At 41.9% G+C, this 22,475-nt stretch overlaps 1 protein-coding gene across 1 annotated transcript in view; it reads left to right on the top strand.

Annotated features, from left to right (window-relative positions):
- Nucleotides 1-21,839, top strand: part of NR1H4 (nuclear receptor subfamily 1 group H member 4) — a 178,171-nt gene extending 156,332 nt beyond the window's left edge. The window contains exons 7-10 of the mRNA XM_068276980.1: nt 1,906-1,999; nt 4,340-4,486; nt 18,302-18,415; nt 21,457-21,839. Coding sequence (XP_068133081.1) covers nt 1,906-1,999; nt 4,340-4,486; nt 18,302-18,415; nt 21,457-21,695 — 594 coding nt within the window. The 3' untranslated portion in view covers nt 21,696-21,839. The remainder of the gene's footprint in view (nt 1-1,905; nt 2,000-4,339; nt 4,487-18,301; nt 18,416-21,456) is intronic.
- The last annotated feature ends 636 nt before the right edge of the window (nt 21,840-22,475 follow it).

The following is a 22,475-nucleotide window of genomic DNA, read 5'->3' as shown; positions in this document are numbered from 1 at the left end:
TATTTTTTTTTTTTAGTTTCGTGTTTCTTTATACCATATCACTAATTACAAGCCCTTATTTGAAAAATAACAGTAATATACCCTCATGACATACATATTAAAAAAATTACATCCCTAAGGTAACTATTTTTGTTTTGTTCTTTTTATTTTTGTTTTTTTTACACCACCCCCTTTCCCATAGTTATTTTGGTAACTATGGGAAGGGGGGTGGTGATAGGGAGGTAATAACTTATGGGGGATTTTGTATTATTATTTATTTAGAGTGGACCTGAACTCTTGCACAGGACAGACAGAAGGAAAACATAGAGAAATGCACCTTGCATGTATTTAGAGAGTTTAGCCTGTTTAATTCCCCCTCATTTGTGTCTAATCACAAGTTGTAATTTGATCTCTCCCCTGTGTCACATGACTGCCACGGCAGAGATGGCAGATAAGCTCATTTGAAAGCACAGGCTGTTAACAATATGTCTGCTTCCAGGAATCAGGAAGTAGAAACTGTGCCGATTTATTTTAGGATTTCAGATGTAACAAATAATTATTTTTTTTGTCTAAGGGCCCGTTCACATCTAAAGTGGCAAAACGCCGTTTTGCGGGAGTTATTTTCCCGCGATTAACGCAGGAAAATCACTGGACACTGCGGCAGTTTTGGGGCGATCGCGATTAGCGTGCTATGCAAATCGCGAATCGTCGGCAAACCACTGCATGTAACACGTTTGCGGTTAACGCTAACTGCAAACGCGGCAGTGAGAACACTGCCATGTGTTACATGCTAGCGGTTTGCCTTGATCGGGAATCGCGCGATTCCCGCTCAAGTGAGAACAGGCCCTAAAGGTTATTATGCTGTTTATATTTTAGAGCTGAGAGGACATTCTGAGTTTAGGTTCGCTTCTTAAATATATATACGTGTAATTTTATTTTTTGACCACTAGATGTCTCCCCAATTATTCCTGTGTACTGTGAACAGTGTTTTTACTTTCACTTTCAGAATGACCTCCGGCATCTCTCTGATGCTGTTGATCATTTATTACAGGCATTGTAATTGGCTTTTGGAATACCTGTTCCCATTCACAGATCAATGTCCTATCATGTGGCAAGAATGTGCACAGGAGCGCATGACTGGCGATTGCGGCAGAGTACATACGCCCCTGGAGCTAAGATTAAGTCTCAAGAGGTGTAGATATACTGAACCTGGTACGGTAACAGATTAAACTGAATCCATTATCCAGTTTCTTGGGCTATGTATTCAGCCTATCATAATGTGCCACATAAGGCCAGCCTCATCACCTAGCAACCTATCAAAGGCAGGGGCGGTGAATGAAAGAGGCGGAATCACTCTGTGGTTGACCGGGATCCACCACCGCCAACCACCCTTGAATATAGGTCCACCGCCAGTTTAACTTTTGCTCTTCTTTAGAAGTAGTTAATTGTTTGTTAGTTATAATATATTTAAAAAAAATTGTGAGCATCCCTATTGTACCTTTTATTATAGTTCCTTTGCCATCTATGATATCCCCCTGTGCGGGGTGTAACATGATGTTCTTCTGGTTGACACTTTAAAAAAAAACTTTTGAAAACTAAAAGTGAGCAAATAACCAACAGGTTGCAAAGATTGTGTAGAAGCTGAACACGAGCTCCAAACCAGGGGTAAACTACAATCCCACAAATAAAAGGAAGGAATAGCTGTGTCTCACTGCATATCCATATACTCACATTGCACTGTGGCATCAATGTCAGTTCTCACAGTTAGGGCACCACTGGGCTATCTAACTTTTGTTAAATAAGTTCTGTATCTGTCATTTGCTATAGAGTCTATAGAGCTGCCATATGTATATTTTGTGTTATTTTAATTGTAAAATACGGTATAGCTTGTACTTTCATTTAGTTTTTTTCATTATATTTTTACAGGAAAACCTCAGTTCGAATGATGACTTTGTCTACCTGACAACTCTGGCCACAAGTCACGTTCAGATATTGGTGGAATTTACAAAGAAAATTCCAGGTATCAATTTTTACTTTAAAACAATCAATACATCATATTTACCTAGCCCTATGCACATGCTAAATACATAACAACCCAAATGTATCCTTTGCTTGGATATTTTTAGTTGAATTTTAACATAGACACTAGTAACACGGTAACACTAACACGGTACAGAAACATTTTTTACTACTAACATAGACACTAGTAAATAACAATAACTAAATAACACAACCGATTTGGAATTTTATGATATTTGTCATTCCATAGGTCATATTTAGAGTTGTCATTGTGTGAACCATTCATGCCCATGTAGCTATTGTCATGCTGCTATATAGGACGAATTTCTACTCGGGTAACGTTAAAAGTATGTTCTAAAAGGGAAACTAATTTAATTTTCATTTGATTTAATGAGGAATAGTTTGAATTTAAAGGGATTTTTTGTACAAACAAAAATGTATTACGCAATGCAACCATATTACTTTTGCAAAGCAATCAATGTTCAAAATACATACTGTATTTTCAAAAGTTTCCCCAAAACAACCCTTTCCCCAGTAATTGCAAGACCTGCAAATTATCCACCCCTACACACACCTTCACACATACTGCTTTTATATTACCTCTAACAAACCAACACCCCCCGCCCACCACCACAACTACCACAATGTTTTTGAGCACCAGACAGTGAAGCATAACCAGGTGACAACCTGCCATACAATTGGACAGCAGTGCAACCTAATGCAGAAATGGATTGGAAGCCAGCGAATTACTTCTTGCTGGCTTCCATGTGGAAACATGGTGCCAGCACTGCTGCCTCATCTAATGCATTTTGTGTGTGGAGGGCCGGGAAAAAAGCCTCAGGGGGCAGCATTCGGCCCACGGGCCTTAGTTTGAGGACCACTAGTTTATACGTTTACAAGCTGATGTTTTAGGCTTTTATTTGTATTAAATATATATTATCAAATATTATATTTTTGGTACTTTTTCAATTGTAAAATGCTAAAAAGTTATTTTAAAGAGAAAAATTACAACATTTGTAAACCTACCCCATATGACTCAAAGAAAGTAAACTTTTACCATATAACTTTTTAAGGCTTGCCAGTATTTTATAACATAGGCTTAGGCCCGGTTCACATTAGCGGTTGTTTGCCAAACGGACCGGATGACCTGACCGGATCCGGACCGGATCCGGATCGGAACCGTACGGTTCTGATCCGGATCCGATCCGGATCCGGTCAGGTTGCATCAGGTGGTAATCAGGATGCGATCCGGATCCGTTTGGCAAAGTTAACGTAAAAAAAAAAAAAAATGTTGGGGTCTGGGAGGTCAGCAGAAGGGGGACCTGTGGAATCAGGCCCTCTGCTGTTTAGCACTCACCTCCACCTCCAACATGCTGCCAACATCCTGCCAACACCTCCAGCTTGTGCTGCTCCACTCCAAAATGCTTGCCCATGTGTCCCCAGCCAATATCGCCGCAAAAATCCGCATAGGAAGTGGGGTAGAACATCCGGATTTCTCAGCCAGTGTGTTGTGCGGCCTCCGGTTCCCATTTGTTTGTATTGGCCGGATGGTGCAGTCCGGCTCCGCCCCGGATACGGCTGCCGGAGGGGCCGGATGAAAAAATAGCGCATGTTGGAACGGAGGCCGGAGTCCGGATCCGGCCCGGATCCGGTCCGGCTCCGGTTCTGCAGAACGGACCCATGTGAACGGACGCATAGGCTTTAATTGCTATGCCGTGCGTCCGTTCCGTCCGTTCTGCAGGCGGTGCGGCTCCGGCACGGCGATTCCGGAGGGCCACCGCAAGTGTGAACCGGGCCTTAATGGCCTATATGCATTAACGTTTTCACCTGAGATTTCTCCTAGTAGATAATTTTTTGTCTTCTCTTTCAAATAACTTTTCAACATTTTGCAATTGAAAATGTACCAAAAAGAAGTTGAAAAAGTACTATAAAAATTATTTGCGTATTTTCTTGCTCTCTGAGGGTTTAAAGGGCATTTTATTCACAAGCGTTGTGACAATATAAACCCAGGAGAAAAAGTTAATTACAAATAGCCCCATTGTATGAAGTGTCTGAGTGTAAACAGTTTCTGAACCACTCTTATCAACCAGATTATTTCTTGTTATTAGGACAAATTTGAAAAACACGTAAGGGGAGTGCTGATTAGCTAAGAGAGGAACAGAAAATGTTGTACAGTAATTTTAAATGTACAATAGCATCTGTGTTTGTTGTAAACATCCAGTCTTGTGCAGGAATTCTTCCTCTTTGTTTTAATTCTTCTGCAGTTTATTAAGACAACCTAATGATAGTTCCTTTAGTAAATCAACACCGAAATGTTGACAAATGTCCATCTTTTATTTAGGCTTTCAGACATTAGATCATGAAGATCAGATTGCCTTGCTGAAAGGCTCTGCAGTTGAAGCCATGTTTCTGCGCTCTGCTGAACTCTTTAACAAGAAGCTGCTTGATAGCTATACGGACATCCTTGAGGAGCGAATTCGCAATTCTGGTAAAGACAGACTTCTCTATTCCTCATTCAATATTAAAGCGGACCTGAACTCAGAACTTTCTCTCTGCTCTAAAAGATAAGCAACAGCATAACATTTAAAGAAAAACATTTCCTTGTTACAGCTGATATAAATGCTGCAATAACTCTGCAATGTGTCCACTTCCTGATTTCATGGAAGCAGACATAGGGTTAACATCCTGTGTTTACAAATTAGCTGCTCTGCCAGGGCAGTCAGCTGACACAGTGGAGAGATAAAATTACAGCTGTGATTAGTCAGAGATGAAGGCCCTGGGGGGGATCCACAAATGTGCCACAGGCAGTCATCAGGTATTCTTTCTCTTTCCTTATTCACTCTATCCTCTCATCTCTTGTACACTCTTTTCTTCAAAGGCGCTAACCGTGCAGCAACCATAGATCAAGTGCATATTCTAAAAGAGGTCTTGATATCGTATTTATTATGTTGCTTGCTACTCAGCCATTTATATTTCTAACATTTGATGAGAATTATATATGATTTAGATTGAGAGTGCAGTTTAATCAATTGTTGTATTAGATAAAAGCCTGTTTCATGATTAGCACTATACAGCTGCTGTGGACGATTGTGTTTTGATATGTAATTCTTAGTTGGACCCCCTTGTTGCTATGCTATGGGAGTTTTAATTGTTCTTAATTAATTTTTTTCTGTATGTCTTCAATAATTGTGTAGCTTTATTTGGTCGTAAAGTATTTTATCCTCTATACAGAGTCCTCTATACAGATGCTCTTTTCTTTGTTCATGGATGCTCTCATGCATCATCTGTTGAGGCACTTATTATGGTGTTGTTGTAAAGACTCATTCAGTTTTAGTTCTCTAGTCAGAGATAAAGGGGAATTAAACAGGCTAAACTCTCTAAATACATACAGGGTGCATTTCTCTATGTTTTCCTTCTGTCCTGTGCAAAAGTTCAGGTCCACTTTGAGATCCAGCAGGTCTGTTTGATCATGCCTCAACTACTACATCAAGGAATCTGTTTTGTCTCCCAGCTTATGTAATATCATTGTCTTCTGTGTTGGTTTGCTTGTATTATATAGATTGTCATCTGTGATGCGCGCACCTCATTTTGCATATTAATAAACTTGCATCTGCATCTCAGATGTTTTCAAATTAAAATGTTTTAATATGCTGCAAATTAATCTAATTACAGATTGAAAGATAGAACACTGAATAACAATTAATTACGTTCATTTTAAAAATGAAATTATTATTTTCAGTTAACTACAACCACATTTACAAAAAGCTGGTATCTGTTGTAAAATGTGTTTAAAAACAAAAATGTGACGATTGGCAGATCATGTATACCCCTATATCTAACTAAAAATAGAGCAAAGAAAACAGCACCTTTTAAAACTGAGAAATATTATTATATCTAGAAAAACATATGCTTATTTATGGCAAGTTTCTGGGATATGTTTTTTTTTTTGCTTTCAAAGATTTTATTGAGGCAGTGAAAGAAACATTCCAGAACAATGGAACACAATTTGAAAATTACATCATGGCATGAGACAGCGTTATCTTGATAATTCAATATTGTAATAGTACAAGGTATCTTATACCACAAGGAAAATAGGAAAACATCATGAAGTAACTGAGAGGTCTAGAGGTTGTGAGGTTAAAGGGATTAGAGTTGGGCCGAACCTCCGATTTTAGGTTCGCGAACCGGGTTCGCGAACTTTCGCGGAAGGTTCGGTTCGCGTTAAAGTTCGCGAACCGCAATAGACTTCAATGGGGATGCGAACTTTGAAAAAAAAAAAAAATTATGCTGGCCACAAAAGTGATGGAAAAGATGTTTCAAGGGGTCTAACACCTGGAGGGGGGCATGGCGGAGTGGGATACACGCCAAAAGTCACCGGGAAAAATCTGGATTTGACGCAAAGCAGCGTTTTAAGGGCAGAAATCACATTGAATGCTAAATGACAGGCCTAAAGTGCTTTAAAACATCTTGCATGTGTATACATCAATCAGGGAGTGTAATTAAGGTACTGCTTCACACTGACACACCAAACTCCACTGAACAGAACAGGTATGCAGTGGCGGGTTCACTGAACAGAACAGGTATGCAGTGGCGGGTCCACTGAACAGGTATACAGTGGCGGGTCCACTGAACAGAACAGGTATGCAGTGGTGGGTTCACAGAACAGGTATGCAGTGGCAGGATCAATGAACAGGTATGCAGTGGCAGGATCACTGAACAGGTATGCAGTGGCAGGATCAATGAACAGGTATGCAGTGGCAGGATCAATGAACAGGTATGCAGTGGCAGGATCAATGAACAGGTATGCAGTGGCAGGATCAATGAACAGGTATGCAGTGGCAGGATCAATGAACAGGTATGCAGTGGCAGGATCAATGAACAGGTATGCAGTGGCAGGATCACTGAACAGGTATGCAGTGGCAGGATCAATGAACAGGTATGCAGTGGCAGGATCAATGAACAGGTATGCAGTGGCAGGATCAATGAACAGGTATGCAGTGGCAGGATCAATGAACAGGTATGCAGCCAGGGACAAGTTAAGCCTAACTAATCTTTCCCTATGAGAGACTGCAGCAGCTCGCCCTACTCTAACTAATGCAGGCACACGAGTGGCCACGGCCGCCGCTGCCTGCCTATATAAGGGGGGGTGGGGCTCCAGGGGCTAGTGTAGCCTAATTGGCTACACTGGGCCTGCTGACTGTGATGTAGAGGGTCAAAGTTGACCCTCAGTGCATTATGGGGCGAACCGCAATGGGGCGAACTTTTCCGCAATAAAGTTCGCGTGCGGTACCCGCACGCGAACCACCTAGGTTCGCGCGAACCAGGTTCGCCGGCGAACCGTTCGGCCCAACTCTAAAAGGGATATGTTTTTTTTACTGCATCCCAACTTCTGTACATAAATGTCTGGAAAATAGCTGCTGTTTTGAAAGTGAAATGTTGTGACCTGCTTGCCTGACATACAGTCTCAGTTGCTCAATAGTATAGGGTCTCCTGTGTGGTATTTTTTATTTTTTTTAAAAATGTAAATTTTAGTTAAATGTATGCCCTGATAAAAGGTTTTACAAAAACAAGAAAAAAGTTGCTATTTTTTTTAGATGTGAACATTTTTGATCAATGAGGTGTGGAATTTCACAGACATTGATAAAATGCTACAAAGTACCTGAAACAGGAACCCACGTCACAAGATTGCGGAAATGATCGCTCGTTGCTGAAAAAAAAAAATCGCCGGTCATCGGAAAAAAATTGTCACAGAAATCATCATTGAAATCGCGTAGTAGGTTTGGGCCTATAGATTAAAGGTGCCCATACACTGGCAAATGGTAAGTAGATTCAGACATCAGATCCCTCTCTGATCGAAAATGATCATAGAGGAATATATTGCTGTCAGTGTAGTGCACACAGATTACCAATAGATTTCTACCTGCCAGGTCTCCCCATGTATTGTGAATCCCCTCCCCATACATTGTGATCCCCCTCCCCCATGTATTGTGTACTTGCCACAGGCCCGGGGAGTACATATTTTACATAGCCCTTCATTCATTGAGAAATTGAACGCCTGCTGCTGCTGCTCACCCGATCGAGCCCTTTCAAGCGAGATATTTCCACCATGGCAGATCTATCAAAATAACGATCTGGCATACACGTTGTGGCATCAATCTCTGCCAGATTGGTCATTATGGTTGAATCGGCCAGTTATTTATTACACAAATCGAGTGATGCATGGATACCCTAAAGCTCTGTAAGGCAAAAACAAACACATATCCTAATTTCTTGTGTATTATTGTTTCCCCCCATATACCATCACCCTCAGCCCATCAAACTATCTCAAACAAAATCACTGATCTGCCATACAGTATTTCAAATTTGTGTAAGTTAAGTTCAAAAGAGTTGAACTTACCTGGGGCTTCTAATGGTCCCCCGTAGAGGTCCTGTGCCCGCGCAGCCACTCATTGATGCTCCAGTCCCCGCCTCCGGTTCATTTCTGGAATTTGCAACTTTAAAGTCGAAAAGCCACTATGCAGCCACGCCCTCACTCCCGCTGACATCACCGGGAGTGTACTGCACGGGCCCAGTACTGTCTGCGCAGTACGCTCCCGGTGACATCAGCTGGAGCAAGGACGCAGCCACACAGGTGCAGTGGTTTTTCCAGCTTTAAGTAGAAAATTCCGGAAGTGACCCAGAGGCGGGGACCAAAGCATCGGTGACTGGCTGCGCGGGCACAGGATATCTGCGTAGGACTGTTAGAAATCCTAGGTAAGTTCAACTATTTTTCCCCCCTAGCCCCCTACAATAGTCTTTTAAGCATGTACAATGCTCCCTTAGCATTCTCCCACCCACTACCTGTGCCTTACCACCGACACAGTAGCGGACTGGAATTAAATACGCTTCTCGAAGCAACCTGCCATCACCCCTAACTGATTGTACTTTGTCCCTGCACCCTGGCCAGACTCCAGCAGCACACTGGAAAAATGCATACGGCCGCTTAATGTATACTTCCGAATGTATATTTGTGTACATACATTTCCTCTTTTCTTGAGTGCAATATGTTTTTGAGTACGATGTTTTTTACTGCCATGTCCCTACTGTATTGTAATGCTCTTCCCTGCTTTCTGCCTATGCACCTCTTGGAGCTATGTATTGTGCCAAACCCAATTCTGAGCACGACCCAGTCATGCTTGGCGAAATAAAACTATTCTGATTCTGATTCTGATGCAAACTATCAGTATTACATGATCTAAATGAAAGAGAAATACTACTCTATGAAACATTTCTGTTGAATGATCTGGTGAGGTGATGACAGTTTGTGACAAGACTATATACTATGTACAGAGCTGCTGAAGATGTCAGCGCTATAAAAATAATAATATTAATAGTGCAGTAGAATCCCTTTATAGTTAATTCCAAGGGAACAGGAAATGTAGTGTACTTTATCAGAAGTTTACTATATCAGAATAGGTCATACAATGTATATTTATATAGGTGCAGTTGCTGGGACCTGAGGCCAGAGTTTACTATTTCTAGATGTTTATTATATCAGAGTTTACTGTAACAAAATTCTACTGGTAATAAATATTATTTTTACAACACTTTGCGCTCTCTTTGAACTTTACAAGAAAAACACTATCAAAGCATGAACATGCTGCCATCTTGTGGGAGAAAGCTGTACTTCACTAACTCTGAAACATACAGTGCTGCCCATAATTATTCATACCCCTGGCAAATTTTGACTTAAAGTCATTACTTCTATTCAACCAGAAAGTAATTGTTTGATAGGAAATTACATAGGTGTCTCCCAAAATATAATAATAGAATGTACAAGAGGCATTATTGTGGAAAAAAAAAATTCACAGTTTTTGTTTACATTTGAGCAAAAAGTGTCCAGTTCAAAATGATTCATACCCTTCACAAACTGTCACAGTCTGTGGGGAAATCCAAAGTTCTATACCATTCCAAATAGTTCAAGCTGTTCTAAAGCATTCTAATTACCCTGATTAATAGGAAACAGCTGTTTTAATCAACTCAAATGGTGAAAAACAGCAGCTCTCTGCAGTTGGTTTGTTGACAGTCATGGCTAAGACAAAGGAGCTCAGTGAGGACCTGGGGCTGCACATTGTGGCTGCTCACAAGTCAGGAAAGAGCTACAAGGCCATTTCTAAATGTTTTCAAGTTCCAGTGGCTACAGTGCAAAGTATTATTAAAAATACAAGATGTTCTGCACTGTGGAAAATCTCAGAGGCCGTGGTCAGAAGCCAAAAGTCACACCTGTGCTGGCCAGGAGGATAGTGAGAGAGGTGATAAAGAATCCAAGGATCACCACCAAGGCCATCCTGGTGAATCTGGTTGTGATTCTGCTGGTGGCAATGTCTCAAGGCAGGCAATTCAACGTACACTGCACATTGCTGGGTTCCACTGATGCAGAACAAGGTCGACACTATTTCTCCAGATAAGGCACACAAAAGTTCGCTTGGCCTTTGCAAATGCTCATCTGGACAAAGAAGAAGACTTCTGATCTTCTGTGAAACAAAAATTGAATTGTTTGGTCACATTGATGTTTGGCGTAACAAAGGAGAAGCCTTCAACCCAAAGAACACCATCCCCACTGTCAAACCTGGTGGTAGGAAACTAATGCTTTGGGGTTGTTTTTTCAGCCAATTGACCAGGGAACCTAATCACAGTAAATGGCACCATGAAAAAAGAGTAATACATGAGGATTCTCAACGACAATATCAGGCAGACTGCAGAGAAACTTGGCCTTGGGCACCAGTGGACATTTCAGCATGACTATGACCAAAAACACACAGCAAAAGTGGTGAAGAAATGGTTAGCAGACAACAACATTAACGTTTTGGAGTGGCCCAGCCAGACCCCTGACTTGAATCCAATTGAGAATCTGTTGAGGGTGTGATGGCAGGAAGACCCTCCTAACTGAAAGGAGCTCATTGCTAAAGATGAATGGACATGCAAAAAGCTGGACTGCAATTATAGGAAGCATTTAATTGCTGTAATAGCTAATAAAGGCTTTTCTATTGATTATTGAGAAGGGTATGAATAATTTTGGACTGGAGATTTTTTGCTCAAATGTAAATAAAAGCTGAGAAATGTTATTTTCCACAATAATTCCTCTTGTCCATCGCCTTATTATCTTTTGGGAGACACTATGTCCCGTCAAAAAATTACTTGCTGGTTGAATAAAAGTAACTTTAAGTCAAAATTTGCTTGGTGTATGAATAATTATGGGCAGAACTGTATCTGACCTGAAGCTGATCTTAAAAAAAAAAAATAATAACTGTTACAGCAAGAGAGCCCCCATTAGCTTTATCCACAAATATTATTTAAATACTTATTTTTATTCTTAATATTCCTCCATTCTCCCTCCAATCAATTGCTTGAGAAAAAAATGCATGCTATGGAAAAGAGCACATTGACTATCATTACCATGCATTTCAATGTGTGAGAAAAATGCACAGATTTGTATCATGTGGAAGGTGGCCCTAAAGGGCCTATTCACACTTAAAAAGCGCAAAACGTCTTGTGTGTGAGATTTAACCCGCGATTAGCGTAGTAAAAAACATGTACGGCAATTGGATCGGTCTTTGAGAACCTATCACAGTTCCTGGACTACAAATTGAGACCGATAGTAGAGGCCTTACCATCTTTTTTGCTTGACACAACACATGTATTGAATAGATTACAAGAAGTGGAGTGGGAAGACAGGTTCCAATTGGCAAGTGTGGATGTAACCTCCCTATATAGTAGGATTCATCATACAGATGGTCTAGCAGCAGTGAGATCTTTTCTGCCAGTATTACAAGAAAGCCCCGAGGTGGTTGGATTCATCATGGCTGGCCTGGAGGCGGTCCTGACCGGGAACTCCTTCCTCTTCGACGGCCAGTGGTACCATCAGGAGGTGGGTACTGCGATGGGGACCCCTGTGGCCCCCACGTTTGCAAACCTCTTCATGGGGCGCTGGGAGTTGGATCAGGTTTTTTCCGGGAGGGGAGGAGTCGCCGCTCGGGTCCGCCTCTGGGCCAGATATATTGATGATATCCTGATCATCTGGGAGGGGGAACAGACAGATTTTGAGAACTGGGTCTCAACACTCAACCGAAATGATGTCAACCTCCACCTAACTTCAACGTGGGGGGGGGCACCAGTTGGATTTTCTAGATTTAAGAATTGAGATAGTGGATAACAAGATTACCACAAGAACATTTAGAAAAAACACAGCCTCTGAGATGGTCCTACATGACGAAAGTTTCCATCCGGAAAAACTTAAGAATAGCCTACCGTATAGCCAGATGTTGCGGATGAAACGTAACAACTCTGAGGAACGAGAGGGAATTAGACAAATTACTGAGGTGAGGGGCCGGTTTGCACAGAGAGGGTATAAAGAACAGACATTGAGATCTGCAGTGAATCGTGTACATGAAGTGCAAAGATCAACTCTCTTGCAACCGAGTATAAAAAAGAGAAGGAACTGTTTTTTCATGCATTTTTCACATTCACCACTGGGTGATCTGATAGCGAACTCGGTGAAGAAGAATTGGAGTATATTGCAAACAGACCCCCTACTACAGGATAAATGTGGGGAGTTACCTTGCATTTCCTTTAAAAGATGTAAAAACATTAAGGATGATCTGGTTAGGAGTGAATTCCACACACCGCAAGAGAGAACCTGGCTAAATAGGTCCAAAGTGGTGGGCATGTACCCCTGCACAAAATGTTTTTTCTGTAAATTTGTGAAGCGTGGGGACAGCTTCACACATATGGGTAAAATGTACAGAAGTAAATATTTTTTCAACTGCTCCACTGAAATGACTGTTTATGCAGTAGTGTGTCCATGCAATTTCATCTATGTAGGAAAAACTACAAGGGCCATGAAGGAAAGATTTTCGGAGCATCATAAATCAATTAGGAATGGGAGGGGGGTCAAAAGGCTAATCAACCATGTTAGGGAACAGCACAACTCAGATGCGGACTGCTTGAGGTTCTTTGGGATTGACAAGATAGTACCAAGTGTCAGAGGAGGTGTAGACTTGGAACGATTGCTCCTCCAAATTGAAAGTAGATGGATCATGAGATTGCAAACAGAGGGGCCGATGGGCTTCAATGATAAATTAGATATGGCAGTGTTTCTGTAAATTGTTGGAGGTTGCATAATGATAATTGAGACTCGGAGTGGTGTCACCACTCTAGTAGGTCTCACCTTGAGGCAACCCATTGTGGATAAACGTTTGTGAATCATTATGTATATATTGTGTCTCTAATGTATGTGGCAAATTTGTTGTACGTAGCACAATGATAAGGGTGGATCTGAGGGTACAGTGTGATCTGACCCGGGTTATCTACCAAGTTTGAGTCTACAACTGGCGGACTTTATCAATCCTACTATACTGGGGCCTCCCACCTGTTTTCTTTCCTCAATGTAGTGATTAACGGGTAGTGCAATGAAAAGCAGTGACATAATCTTGGTGGGGTACCACTCCCAGATTGGTCACGTTTTGAGACTACCTGAGAATTAACTTTTATATGGACAGATGTATTGTTATAGAGTGTTAGATGAACTGTTTAGCTGCATAGTTTCACACAATGATTCTTTCTATGACTATGATTGTTTTAACAGTAATTCAGTGGAATAATTGTAAATTGTTCCAATGTTATTGGCATATGTATGTCTCTAGTGGAGAGTGTGGCTGTATCGTGGTGCTAGCTTCATTTATTTCCCCATATTTTCCCCTGACCAAGCAGCCACTGTCTTTCCGAAATGTTGTGTGTAATTCCAACACTAGATGGCAGCAGCCCTCACTAACTCCCCACTCCCAGAGGTAACGTGATGCACGTCTTCACATATGGAGTCATTGGGGCACGCCGCTGGAGCGCAATGCGCACCAACGCTGAAGGCAGCCGGATTTCCGGCCTGACACGGATGCGGCCACGTCATAGGGTATGTGGGCTGGCGGCGCCGCGTATCCACTCAGGATTGGCCAGGCCAGTGATAGTAATTTAGGACAGGTGAGTCCGCAATGTACGGGTGAGTGGGGGACAGGTGATTGGAGGACAGGGCATATGGGGCGGGCGCAGGAGAAGCGCACCTGGGGGGTGTGGGGCTGGCATGATAGTATATAGCCTGACTCTCCACGAGAAGGGGGTGTTCGGTCTCGAGAAAGCCCTAAGTGGGGGCGAAACGGCCGTCGACTCATCCTCTGCACCTCTATATCCACCCTTGTGTCTGATAAGTATATTTTTATACTATGTGTACAGTTTTTTCAATTTTTTAATGATGTTGGATTAAATGGTATTTTTTTTTTTTTCAACAATAAACTTTTATTGAAAAACTCATACATACAACGTGTTACAGTAAGCAAAAGTTTTCATTTCCTGATTTTGGTATCAGTCATTTATCAACTACATAGGTGAAGTCCATTCTACAAGTAGTTATATGTCATTGTCATAACTGTGATTGCTATGGTGCATATATATATAAATGAGCCAAAAACGTCCAACAATTTCCAGTTCCGGTGGTCAATAATGCTCACATAGGCCCTCAGGGGGAGAGAAAGTAGTTAGTGCCATAATTTACTTATATAAGGCGTTCTTACACTACTCTTACAAGAATCTATCCACCCAGGGCGACCATATCTTGTCAAACCGATCCTCCTCATCATATAACGAGGCTGTTATCTTCTCCATCCAGTAGTATTCATTAATTTTGTGCATAAGGGCAGTTTTTGATAGGGAATTAAATGGTATTTTTTAAAGTGATGGTGAGCTGCTCCTGGAATCTTTACCTCTCTTTTTTTGAAAAACAATGAATGATCTATGCAATTACATCTGGTTGATGCACCACCAGCGTTGAAGTTATTACAGTGGACTTTATCGTGTGCACTCGCCACGCTCTGATCTTACCTAAAGAAGTAGTAAAATCACTGTACACTTCTGTGATTCAGAGCAATCGCGATCATCGCTTTATTACGCACTGTACCATGATCGCTCCAGATTTGCGGCAAAAATGCTGCTGGTAGCGCGTTTTGCGACGGTAATTTCAGCAGTGAGACCACTGCCATAGGTTAGGATTGCACTAGCGCTTTAAAAAGTGCTAGCGCTTCAGTGATTAGTGGGAATCACCTGCTAATTGCCCTATTGTGAATGAGCCCTAAGGCTGAATTCACACTGTATGGATTCACACTTTTAAATGGATAAGTTTGTTATGTTTGGTATCAGTTTTTCATCTGGTTCCCGCTTGTTACCTGCCCCAGTCCATTTGGATCCTCTGTGCCCTCGGCCCCATCAGAAGCATCAGGCTCCTATTGGTTTGCAGAAGATCAATGGGAGTCCTCCTTGATCACCAGGGAGGGACAATTCCCATTGGTCTACTGCAACCCAAAGGGAGCCTGATGCTTTAGCTGGGGCTCTGGGAAATACCGGCATTTCTTCCATGGCAGTGGACTTGAATGGACATTGCTGCGGAGGACCTGAATGGGCAGTGGCAGGTGAGTATCTAGTGAAATGTATGTGGCAAGCAGCCTAGTGAGAAAGGACACTGTCCTTTGTCATAGGCTAGCGTTGCCTTTGTTGCAATCCATCATTATCTGCTTTGCTTGCTTTGCACAAGATCTGTTTGCATCCATTTGGATCCGTTCAATTTTGATAAACGGAGCGTTTTTATGTGCAGTGTGAAAAAAAAATGATACTAAATGTGTGAAAAAAAATGATACTAAATGTTTATTTATTATAATACAAAAGGCTTGTGTGTACATACTGTTATTGAATCAGTCATTCTATGACTTACATATGGACTCATGTTTTCCGTGATATAACTCAGTGTGACTAAGTAAAGGAGGCCGGATCCAGTGCCCCGGACCTGACAATGTTTCCAGCAGACAAGAAGGAGTTTAGTTTTTCAAAATATTTCATTCAACTGCAAGGCAATGAGAGATGGTTTAGTGTTAATTCTTGCACATTTAAGTAGCAGTAACACCTGCTGTAATTAGCACTAAGTTCATCAAATTAAATAATTAATGACATTAGTAGTTTATCTCATCTTGACTGGATACTATCATTACTCCTGTAAATGATTCTCCAGGATAAAATGAACAAATACTAATGCCTGGTACACACTTTCACTTATGATTGGCCAATCACTGACCAACTTTACTACCTCTATGTAGTATGAGGGCAACAAGTTTTGGACTCATAATTACATTGTGGGAGTGCTGAAGGCATACTCATAATACAATGAGAAATTTCACCACTTTTTTTTCTGTGAATGTAGGATATTGCACCCACGGACTGACGTTTCAGGGCCCGTTTCCACTGTTGCGACGCGATTTCGCCGGCATTCCGACGCTTGTAAAAACGCATGCGGATGCGCTTCCGCATGCGTTTTTACCCGCGATTTCGCGTGCGATTTCGCATGGCAGGGTGCCATGCGAAATTAACCATGACACTGCCAGGGCAAAATCACATTGAAAAAGGTGCGAAATCGCGGGTAAAAACGCATGTAACAAACGCATGCGTTTTTACTATTAAATACATTAGCGGCGATTCGCACGGATTCCCGACGCAGGCGAATTCTGTGGGTCCCGGCGTGCAGATTTGGCCCGCCGCCAAATCGCTCCCGCATGACGCACATGTGGAAACAGCCCCGGCCACTTCAGTGTAACAAGCGAATCCGCATCTCGTCGCCGCATGCGGATTCGCTATGGTGGAAACGAGCCCTGAATCTTTCGTAAAGCTGGACTTAATCTCCTTGGCGGTTATCATGAGTCAGGCTCGGGGTAGAAAAAACAAGCCAGAAGCCGTAACCCCGAGCGTGGTAGCCGCCAGCAGGACTGTGCAGAGCATAGCAAGCAGTGGGCATTTTCACTCACCTCCCAGGGGATCCAGACGCCGGTAGCCATTCTCCTTCCTGTCCTCTGAGCCTCTGCATCCCTCGGATGAGATCGCTGTTTGTCGTCATGACGACAATCTCATTACAGGGTCACAGCGCCACCCGGAGAACGGAGGGAGACCTGCTGCACTGGATCTCAGGGGGGTGAGTCTCTGCTGAGGCTGATGCAGATCTTTTTTCCAAGTTTTAGGGTCTAAAAGCCTGCACAAAAATTGCACCACTTTTAGACCATAAAATCTGGAAAGAATCATAACGCCAGGGGGGGCTAAACCAAATAAAAATTTCAAACCCAAGTAATAGCCAGCTTCCCATGAGAGCCCCCTGTAACAGACATAAACCCACGACAGACCCCAGCAACAGACATCCCACCACAACTGAAAACACCCCATAACAGACCCCAAAAAGACAACAACACACGACAGTCCCCTGAAACACACTCAGACACAAAAACAAACACACACACTCCCTCTCCCTAATCTCCATCTCTATCCAGCACACCTAAACTCCATACCTCCCAACTTTTTGAGATGAGAAAGAGGGACACTTAAGCCACGCCCCTGCCACACCCCACATCATGCCCCCGTCACGCCCCTAGTCACGCTTACCATAAAGATTTCATAAGAAAAATTATGTTGTTTTATAATTCAAACCACACTGGTCCTTTCTATCCTGGTTAATTTTCCTTCATATTAACATTTTAAAATGAGTAATATATCAATTTAGAGTCAAACACATTTTTTTAGTAGAGAATATATATATTTACATAGAAAGAGGGACAAAGTCCTGAAAGAGGGACAAATGGGGAGGAAAGAGGGACAGGGCTACCAAAGAGGTACTGTCCCTCCGAAAGAGGGACAGTTGGGAGCTATGAAACTCTGTTTCACCCAAACTGCACTTCCAGCAAATCATAGATCAGGAAGAGCGGTGTTTTCTCTGAGGCCCATGTCACTGATGAAGGAGAGAAGTGAACGGGTACATCATACCAGTAACCAGTGACTTCCTCTTTCCTGTCTAGTCAGGCTGGTTCTGGCATTTTCTGCATGTAAGGGCAATGTGCAGCACCACATGCTACATATGAAGCTTCCCCTGCAGCCAGGTGGAATCGACTGAACTCCTCTAGAGAGCCTGCAATAAAGCTGAAAATTGGGAGCTTCCATGTATGGTCCTAGAGTATAGCAAGCATGGCATGTGTTCTGTGCCCCCAACTATCTGCGGTACAGGGCACATGCCATCAGTGACATGCCCTTCACATGACTGTTTGTATGTACTCCATGGCAGAGATGGGATCAGGTGGAGAAATGTTTGGTTCAGGTTTGCTTTGATTTAAACAAATCCTCTCTATGACGACTATAGAAAACTGAGAGATAGAGTTTTTGGATTAATAAATTAATAATGCTTTATGCCTTATTCCAGGTATACCACAAGACTATGTTAACCCAATGTTCAATTTCTACAAAAGTCTTGGGGAAATGAACATGACTGAACATGAGTATGCTCTTCTAACTGCAGTTGTGATTCTTACACCAGGTAAGTTATCAGAAAATATACTTTTAGTGGCAGTATTAGAATGGGTACAGGCTGCACCGAATATCACCATCAGGGGGGTTACAACATAATGTCTGTCAGTAAATTAATAATCAACAACAGGGCTATTTCTGATTTGTTCAGTACTGCCCTGCATGTGATACTACCTCTGCTGCTATTTTGCATAACGTATGGAAGGTTCAGCCCCAGCCCTCCTAGGTGCTTGTCCTAAGTGAGCTTGGACCACATATCTTCCTCCACTTCTGCTGGTTCTTACACCTATTTGCTAGGCAGCGTGTTTACAACACCAATTTTGGAGAACTAGGACTGGCAGAAAAGCCATTATCCCAACTCTCCAACATATAGAGAGAAGACATCTTCTGCACTTTTTAGAGTACACAGCCGTGCCATGAGCTGTCCCTCAGTTCAAAGTTAAATCTCTACCATAGTCACAGTCTAATGTCCATAGCCAAGGTTGGTGGCAGTGAATTACCTTATCAGCATGGTTTCAGGATGTGCTAGAAAACCAGTGTGCCCAAGGTATACCCTCATAAACACATAGAGACAATACAAATTCATGCAGATAGTTCCAGATTAGTTCCATGGAAAGGGACATGAGTTACCACAACGGGGGACACCAGCCCAACTCATGTCACTGTATTCTCTTATCCTGGTAAAGTATCTATCAAAAGTATTGCCTCAAATGGCAGTATTAACCCTTTCCACTCTGAGTTCTTTCCTAAAGGGAGTCGTTTCTGCTCGGAGTTTTTTTTTACAGAAATGCGCTCTCCCTCTTACTCTCTCTCCCATTTTAACATGGAATGTAACACAGTAACATGGTATATCTTATTTTAAAGAACACATTATAACGTTTAATTTGATACCGTATTTGGACAGTTTGGCATCTTCTATTGGCTGGTACTGGTAGCAGAGGAGAAAGCCAAGGTATGGTAAATTGAAAAACCGTTTCCTGGGTGTAATCCTGGCCTGCGTGAGCAAGTTTCGCAATAATAGGTGGTTTTATGTCTGCCACCCGGTGTATTACTGTCTCTACACACAACGCAATCTTTAGTATTTCGATTGGGCATATTATCAATAAATTACTGGCTACTATTTACACTCTCCCCCAGTCCATTCCATACGATGCCATTGCATTTCTAAAGAAAGGAATCTGCAGAAAGGATTCATGAATTAATAAAAATTAAGAAAAATAAATAAATTGCAAACATTTTAAAAGACAGATGCAATGAAATTTCATGGCATCTGTCACTTCCTGGTGCGCCGATCGCGCACTTCCGGTTTTCGGCTAGGGGAGTACGGAGAGCGTGGGCATGTAGTTTTACATGCCCACTAAGGTAGGGAGAGAGATCAGGCATTGCGGGGTGTCCTGGTGCGCCGCAAACCGCCGCTGCGCTTATGTCCTGCCTAGCGGGACGTACGAGTGCAACGCAGAATTCGCGATGTCCCGCTATGCAAAGGGTTAAATGAGGTTGTCTGTTTGCATTTTGGTTATCATCTGTCTTCTATACCTATAAAAAGCTTCTGGATTAGAAACCACCTGAAGCGTTAATCAGCATTACGTTATCCGTTGGTATCCGTTGTTTGCTGATGTCCACTGGCATCCAGTTGAGGGCCACAAGAGGGACAGGTGCTGTTACCAATCAAACATATGAGAGCTACATTAAAGATAATAATCAAGTGTTGTCTCCACTTCACATATCCTAGTCCAGTGTTTCTCAACATTTTATTGGTATGTACCCATTTTAAAAACCTGTACCCACCAAGTACCCCCTAGAATAGTAAACATTATTACAAGTACCCCTTGACAAATATATATTTAAACGTAGTACATGATAATTGGTTCTAAACCATTTCCAAGCATTTGCTATTGTTTTTAATTAGCTAAAACACTAATTTGGTATTGTTTTAAATAAGATTTATCATTTTCTAAAACTATACATTTGTTATTCTTGGTTAAGTATATCAAGCCCGAGTACCCCCTGAAACCATCAGAAGTACCCCTTGGGGTACGCGTACCACACGTTGTCTACTGGTATCAGCACCTATTCCTGGCCCTCCACTGAATTTCAATAGACATTAATGGACAACAAACAGCAACCAACCACAGAGAATTTAACGAGATGCCAATCCATGCGCCAGCTGTTCTTATATGCCTGGGCCCTGCTGTAACATGAAGGGACCATGCCTTTCTCATAGACAGCTTTTAAAAATACCATCTAAATCTTTCAAGTGAAAATATTGTTTTTTATGCACATACATATCAAGTAATACGCACTATTGTGTGTGCCTTTCTCTGTAGAGCCTTACCTTATAGTGAAGGTGTCAAACTCAATCACCCAAAGGGCCAAAATGTAAAGCACAGACAAAGTTGTGGGCCAAATTGTTTATTAAGATTTAATATTTATTGAAAAGTCTCAAAATGAAAATATTTCAACCATAAGCACTGCCATTGGTGTGCTCCTTTGAATGGAAAGACAAAGTGCTCCCATCTGCAGTAAAATAAAGGAGCAAAGCTACATTTCAATTGTAGGATGTATAGGCCGGTGGGTGATAGGGGTGGCAGCCCCAAAAAGCTTATAGCTGTTTTGCGTAAAAAGAACGCTTGCTCGCAGACATGGTCAAAAGGCAAAGACGCTGTGCTTTTAAACACTTGTCAAGTGTACAGTCTGTAGACCCTTCCCCTACCTTTACACAACCAATCACAGGAAATTAGAAGATAAGGCAAAAAAATACTTGTATGTACACAGGTCAACTATGGCCTGCCATCTCCATGGAAATGCAATACAGCGCCAGTACAATTCCCAGGGAAGGGGAGGGGGTGGAGAGAGTTGGTGCTCTCCACTGCCTCCTTTCTTTTACTGCTTACAGTCATGCTCATCTGACACTCTTGAGGGCCACATCACTGAAAATGCAGGCCAACGTTTCTTGAGTTTGACACCTGTGCTCCATAGTCATACACAATACACATACTGTATATCTTTTTATCTACTGAACTAATTTTCTTACATCATCATTCCTTACAGATAGACAGTACCTTAAAGACAGAGAATCTGTGGAAAAACTCCAGGAGGTATTACTACATATTCTTGAAAAACTCTGCAAGCAACATCACCCCAACAACCCCCAACAATTTGCCCGGCTGCTAGGACGCCTCACTGAACTGCGGACATTTAGCCATCACCATAACGACATGGTAATGTCATGGAAGGTCAGCGACCACAAATTTACACCGCTCCTGTGTGAAATATGGGATGTACAATGACAGAAGGATGATTCGTCGTAGAGGAAAAAAACTGCATATCTGGAACTTCCACTTCATGTACATATAACGTTTCTTAATAGATATGATTACTGTTTAAATACTTATATTATTTTAAAAATAAATAATTTGCTTTTTCCCCTGGTATACATGTGTATATAATGTACGGTAAATGTTTTTTTTCAGAAACCGTTTTAAAATTTTCTGATTAAAAAAAAAAAAAAAAACAAGATCTGGACTTAATGGAGCACTTGACCACATGGTAATCTGTCCCGGAGTGCAGGCATAACTCCAAACGATTTGAGATAGGAAGATGGACCCTTTTAAGATATGACCTGTAATACCTCAAGCCACCCCCTGAGTCAAATATCACAAAAAAACATTACTTGCAAAAAACGTATTGTTATCACTCAAATCACACGAGACCTTTCTATTATCACTGCTTTCCCATCGTATTAGCATCTCATCAGTTTAAAGGGCGGGTATAAGGTTTAAAGTCAAAAAAGCATTTTTAGCAGAGGGATCCATATATTTACACAGATGTGAATATTGGGCCTTAAAAAGGGACATTTGAGGAAGAAAGCAAAGAGTGACTGTCCTGAAAAAGGGACAACTGGAAGCTTTGGTGTAGTTCGGATAGCTATACTCACCTGATACAAAAGCGTTGCTGGATCCACACTGCTGAACTGACAGTGTCCTGGCCTCTAGCAGCCATTAGAGGTAGCCTGAAGTGTGGGGAATATGGAGGCTGCCATCTTCGTTTTCAGATAATATAGATTGCAA

This window comes from Hyperolius riggenbachi, chromosome 3 (assembly GCF_040937935.1).
Source record: "Hyperolius riggenbachi isolate aHypRig1 chromosome 3, aHypRig1.pri, whole genome shotgun sequence".
In the NCBI taxonomy this organism is placed as follows: domain Eukaryota; kingdom Metazoa; phylum Chordata; class Amphibia; order Anura; family Hyperoliidae; genus Hyperolius; species Hyperolius riggenbachi.
Note: the sequence above shows the minus strand (reverse complement) of the source record. Positions and strands in the feature narration are given on the sequence as shown.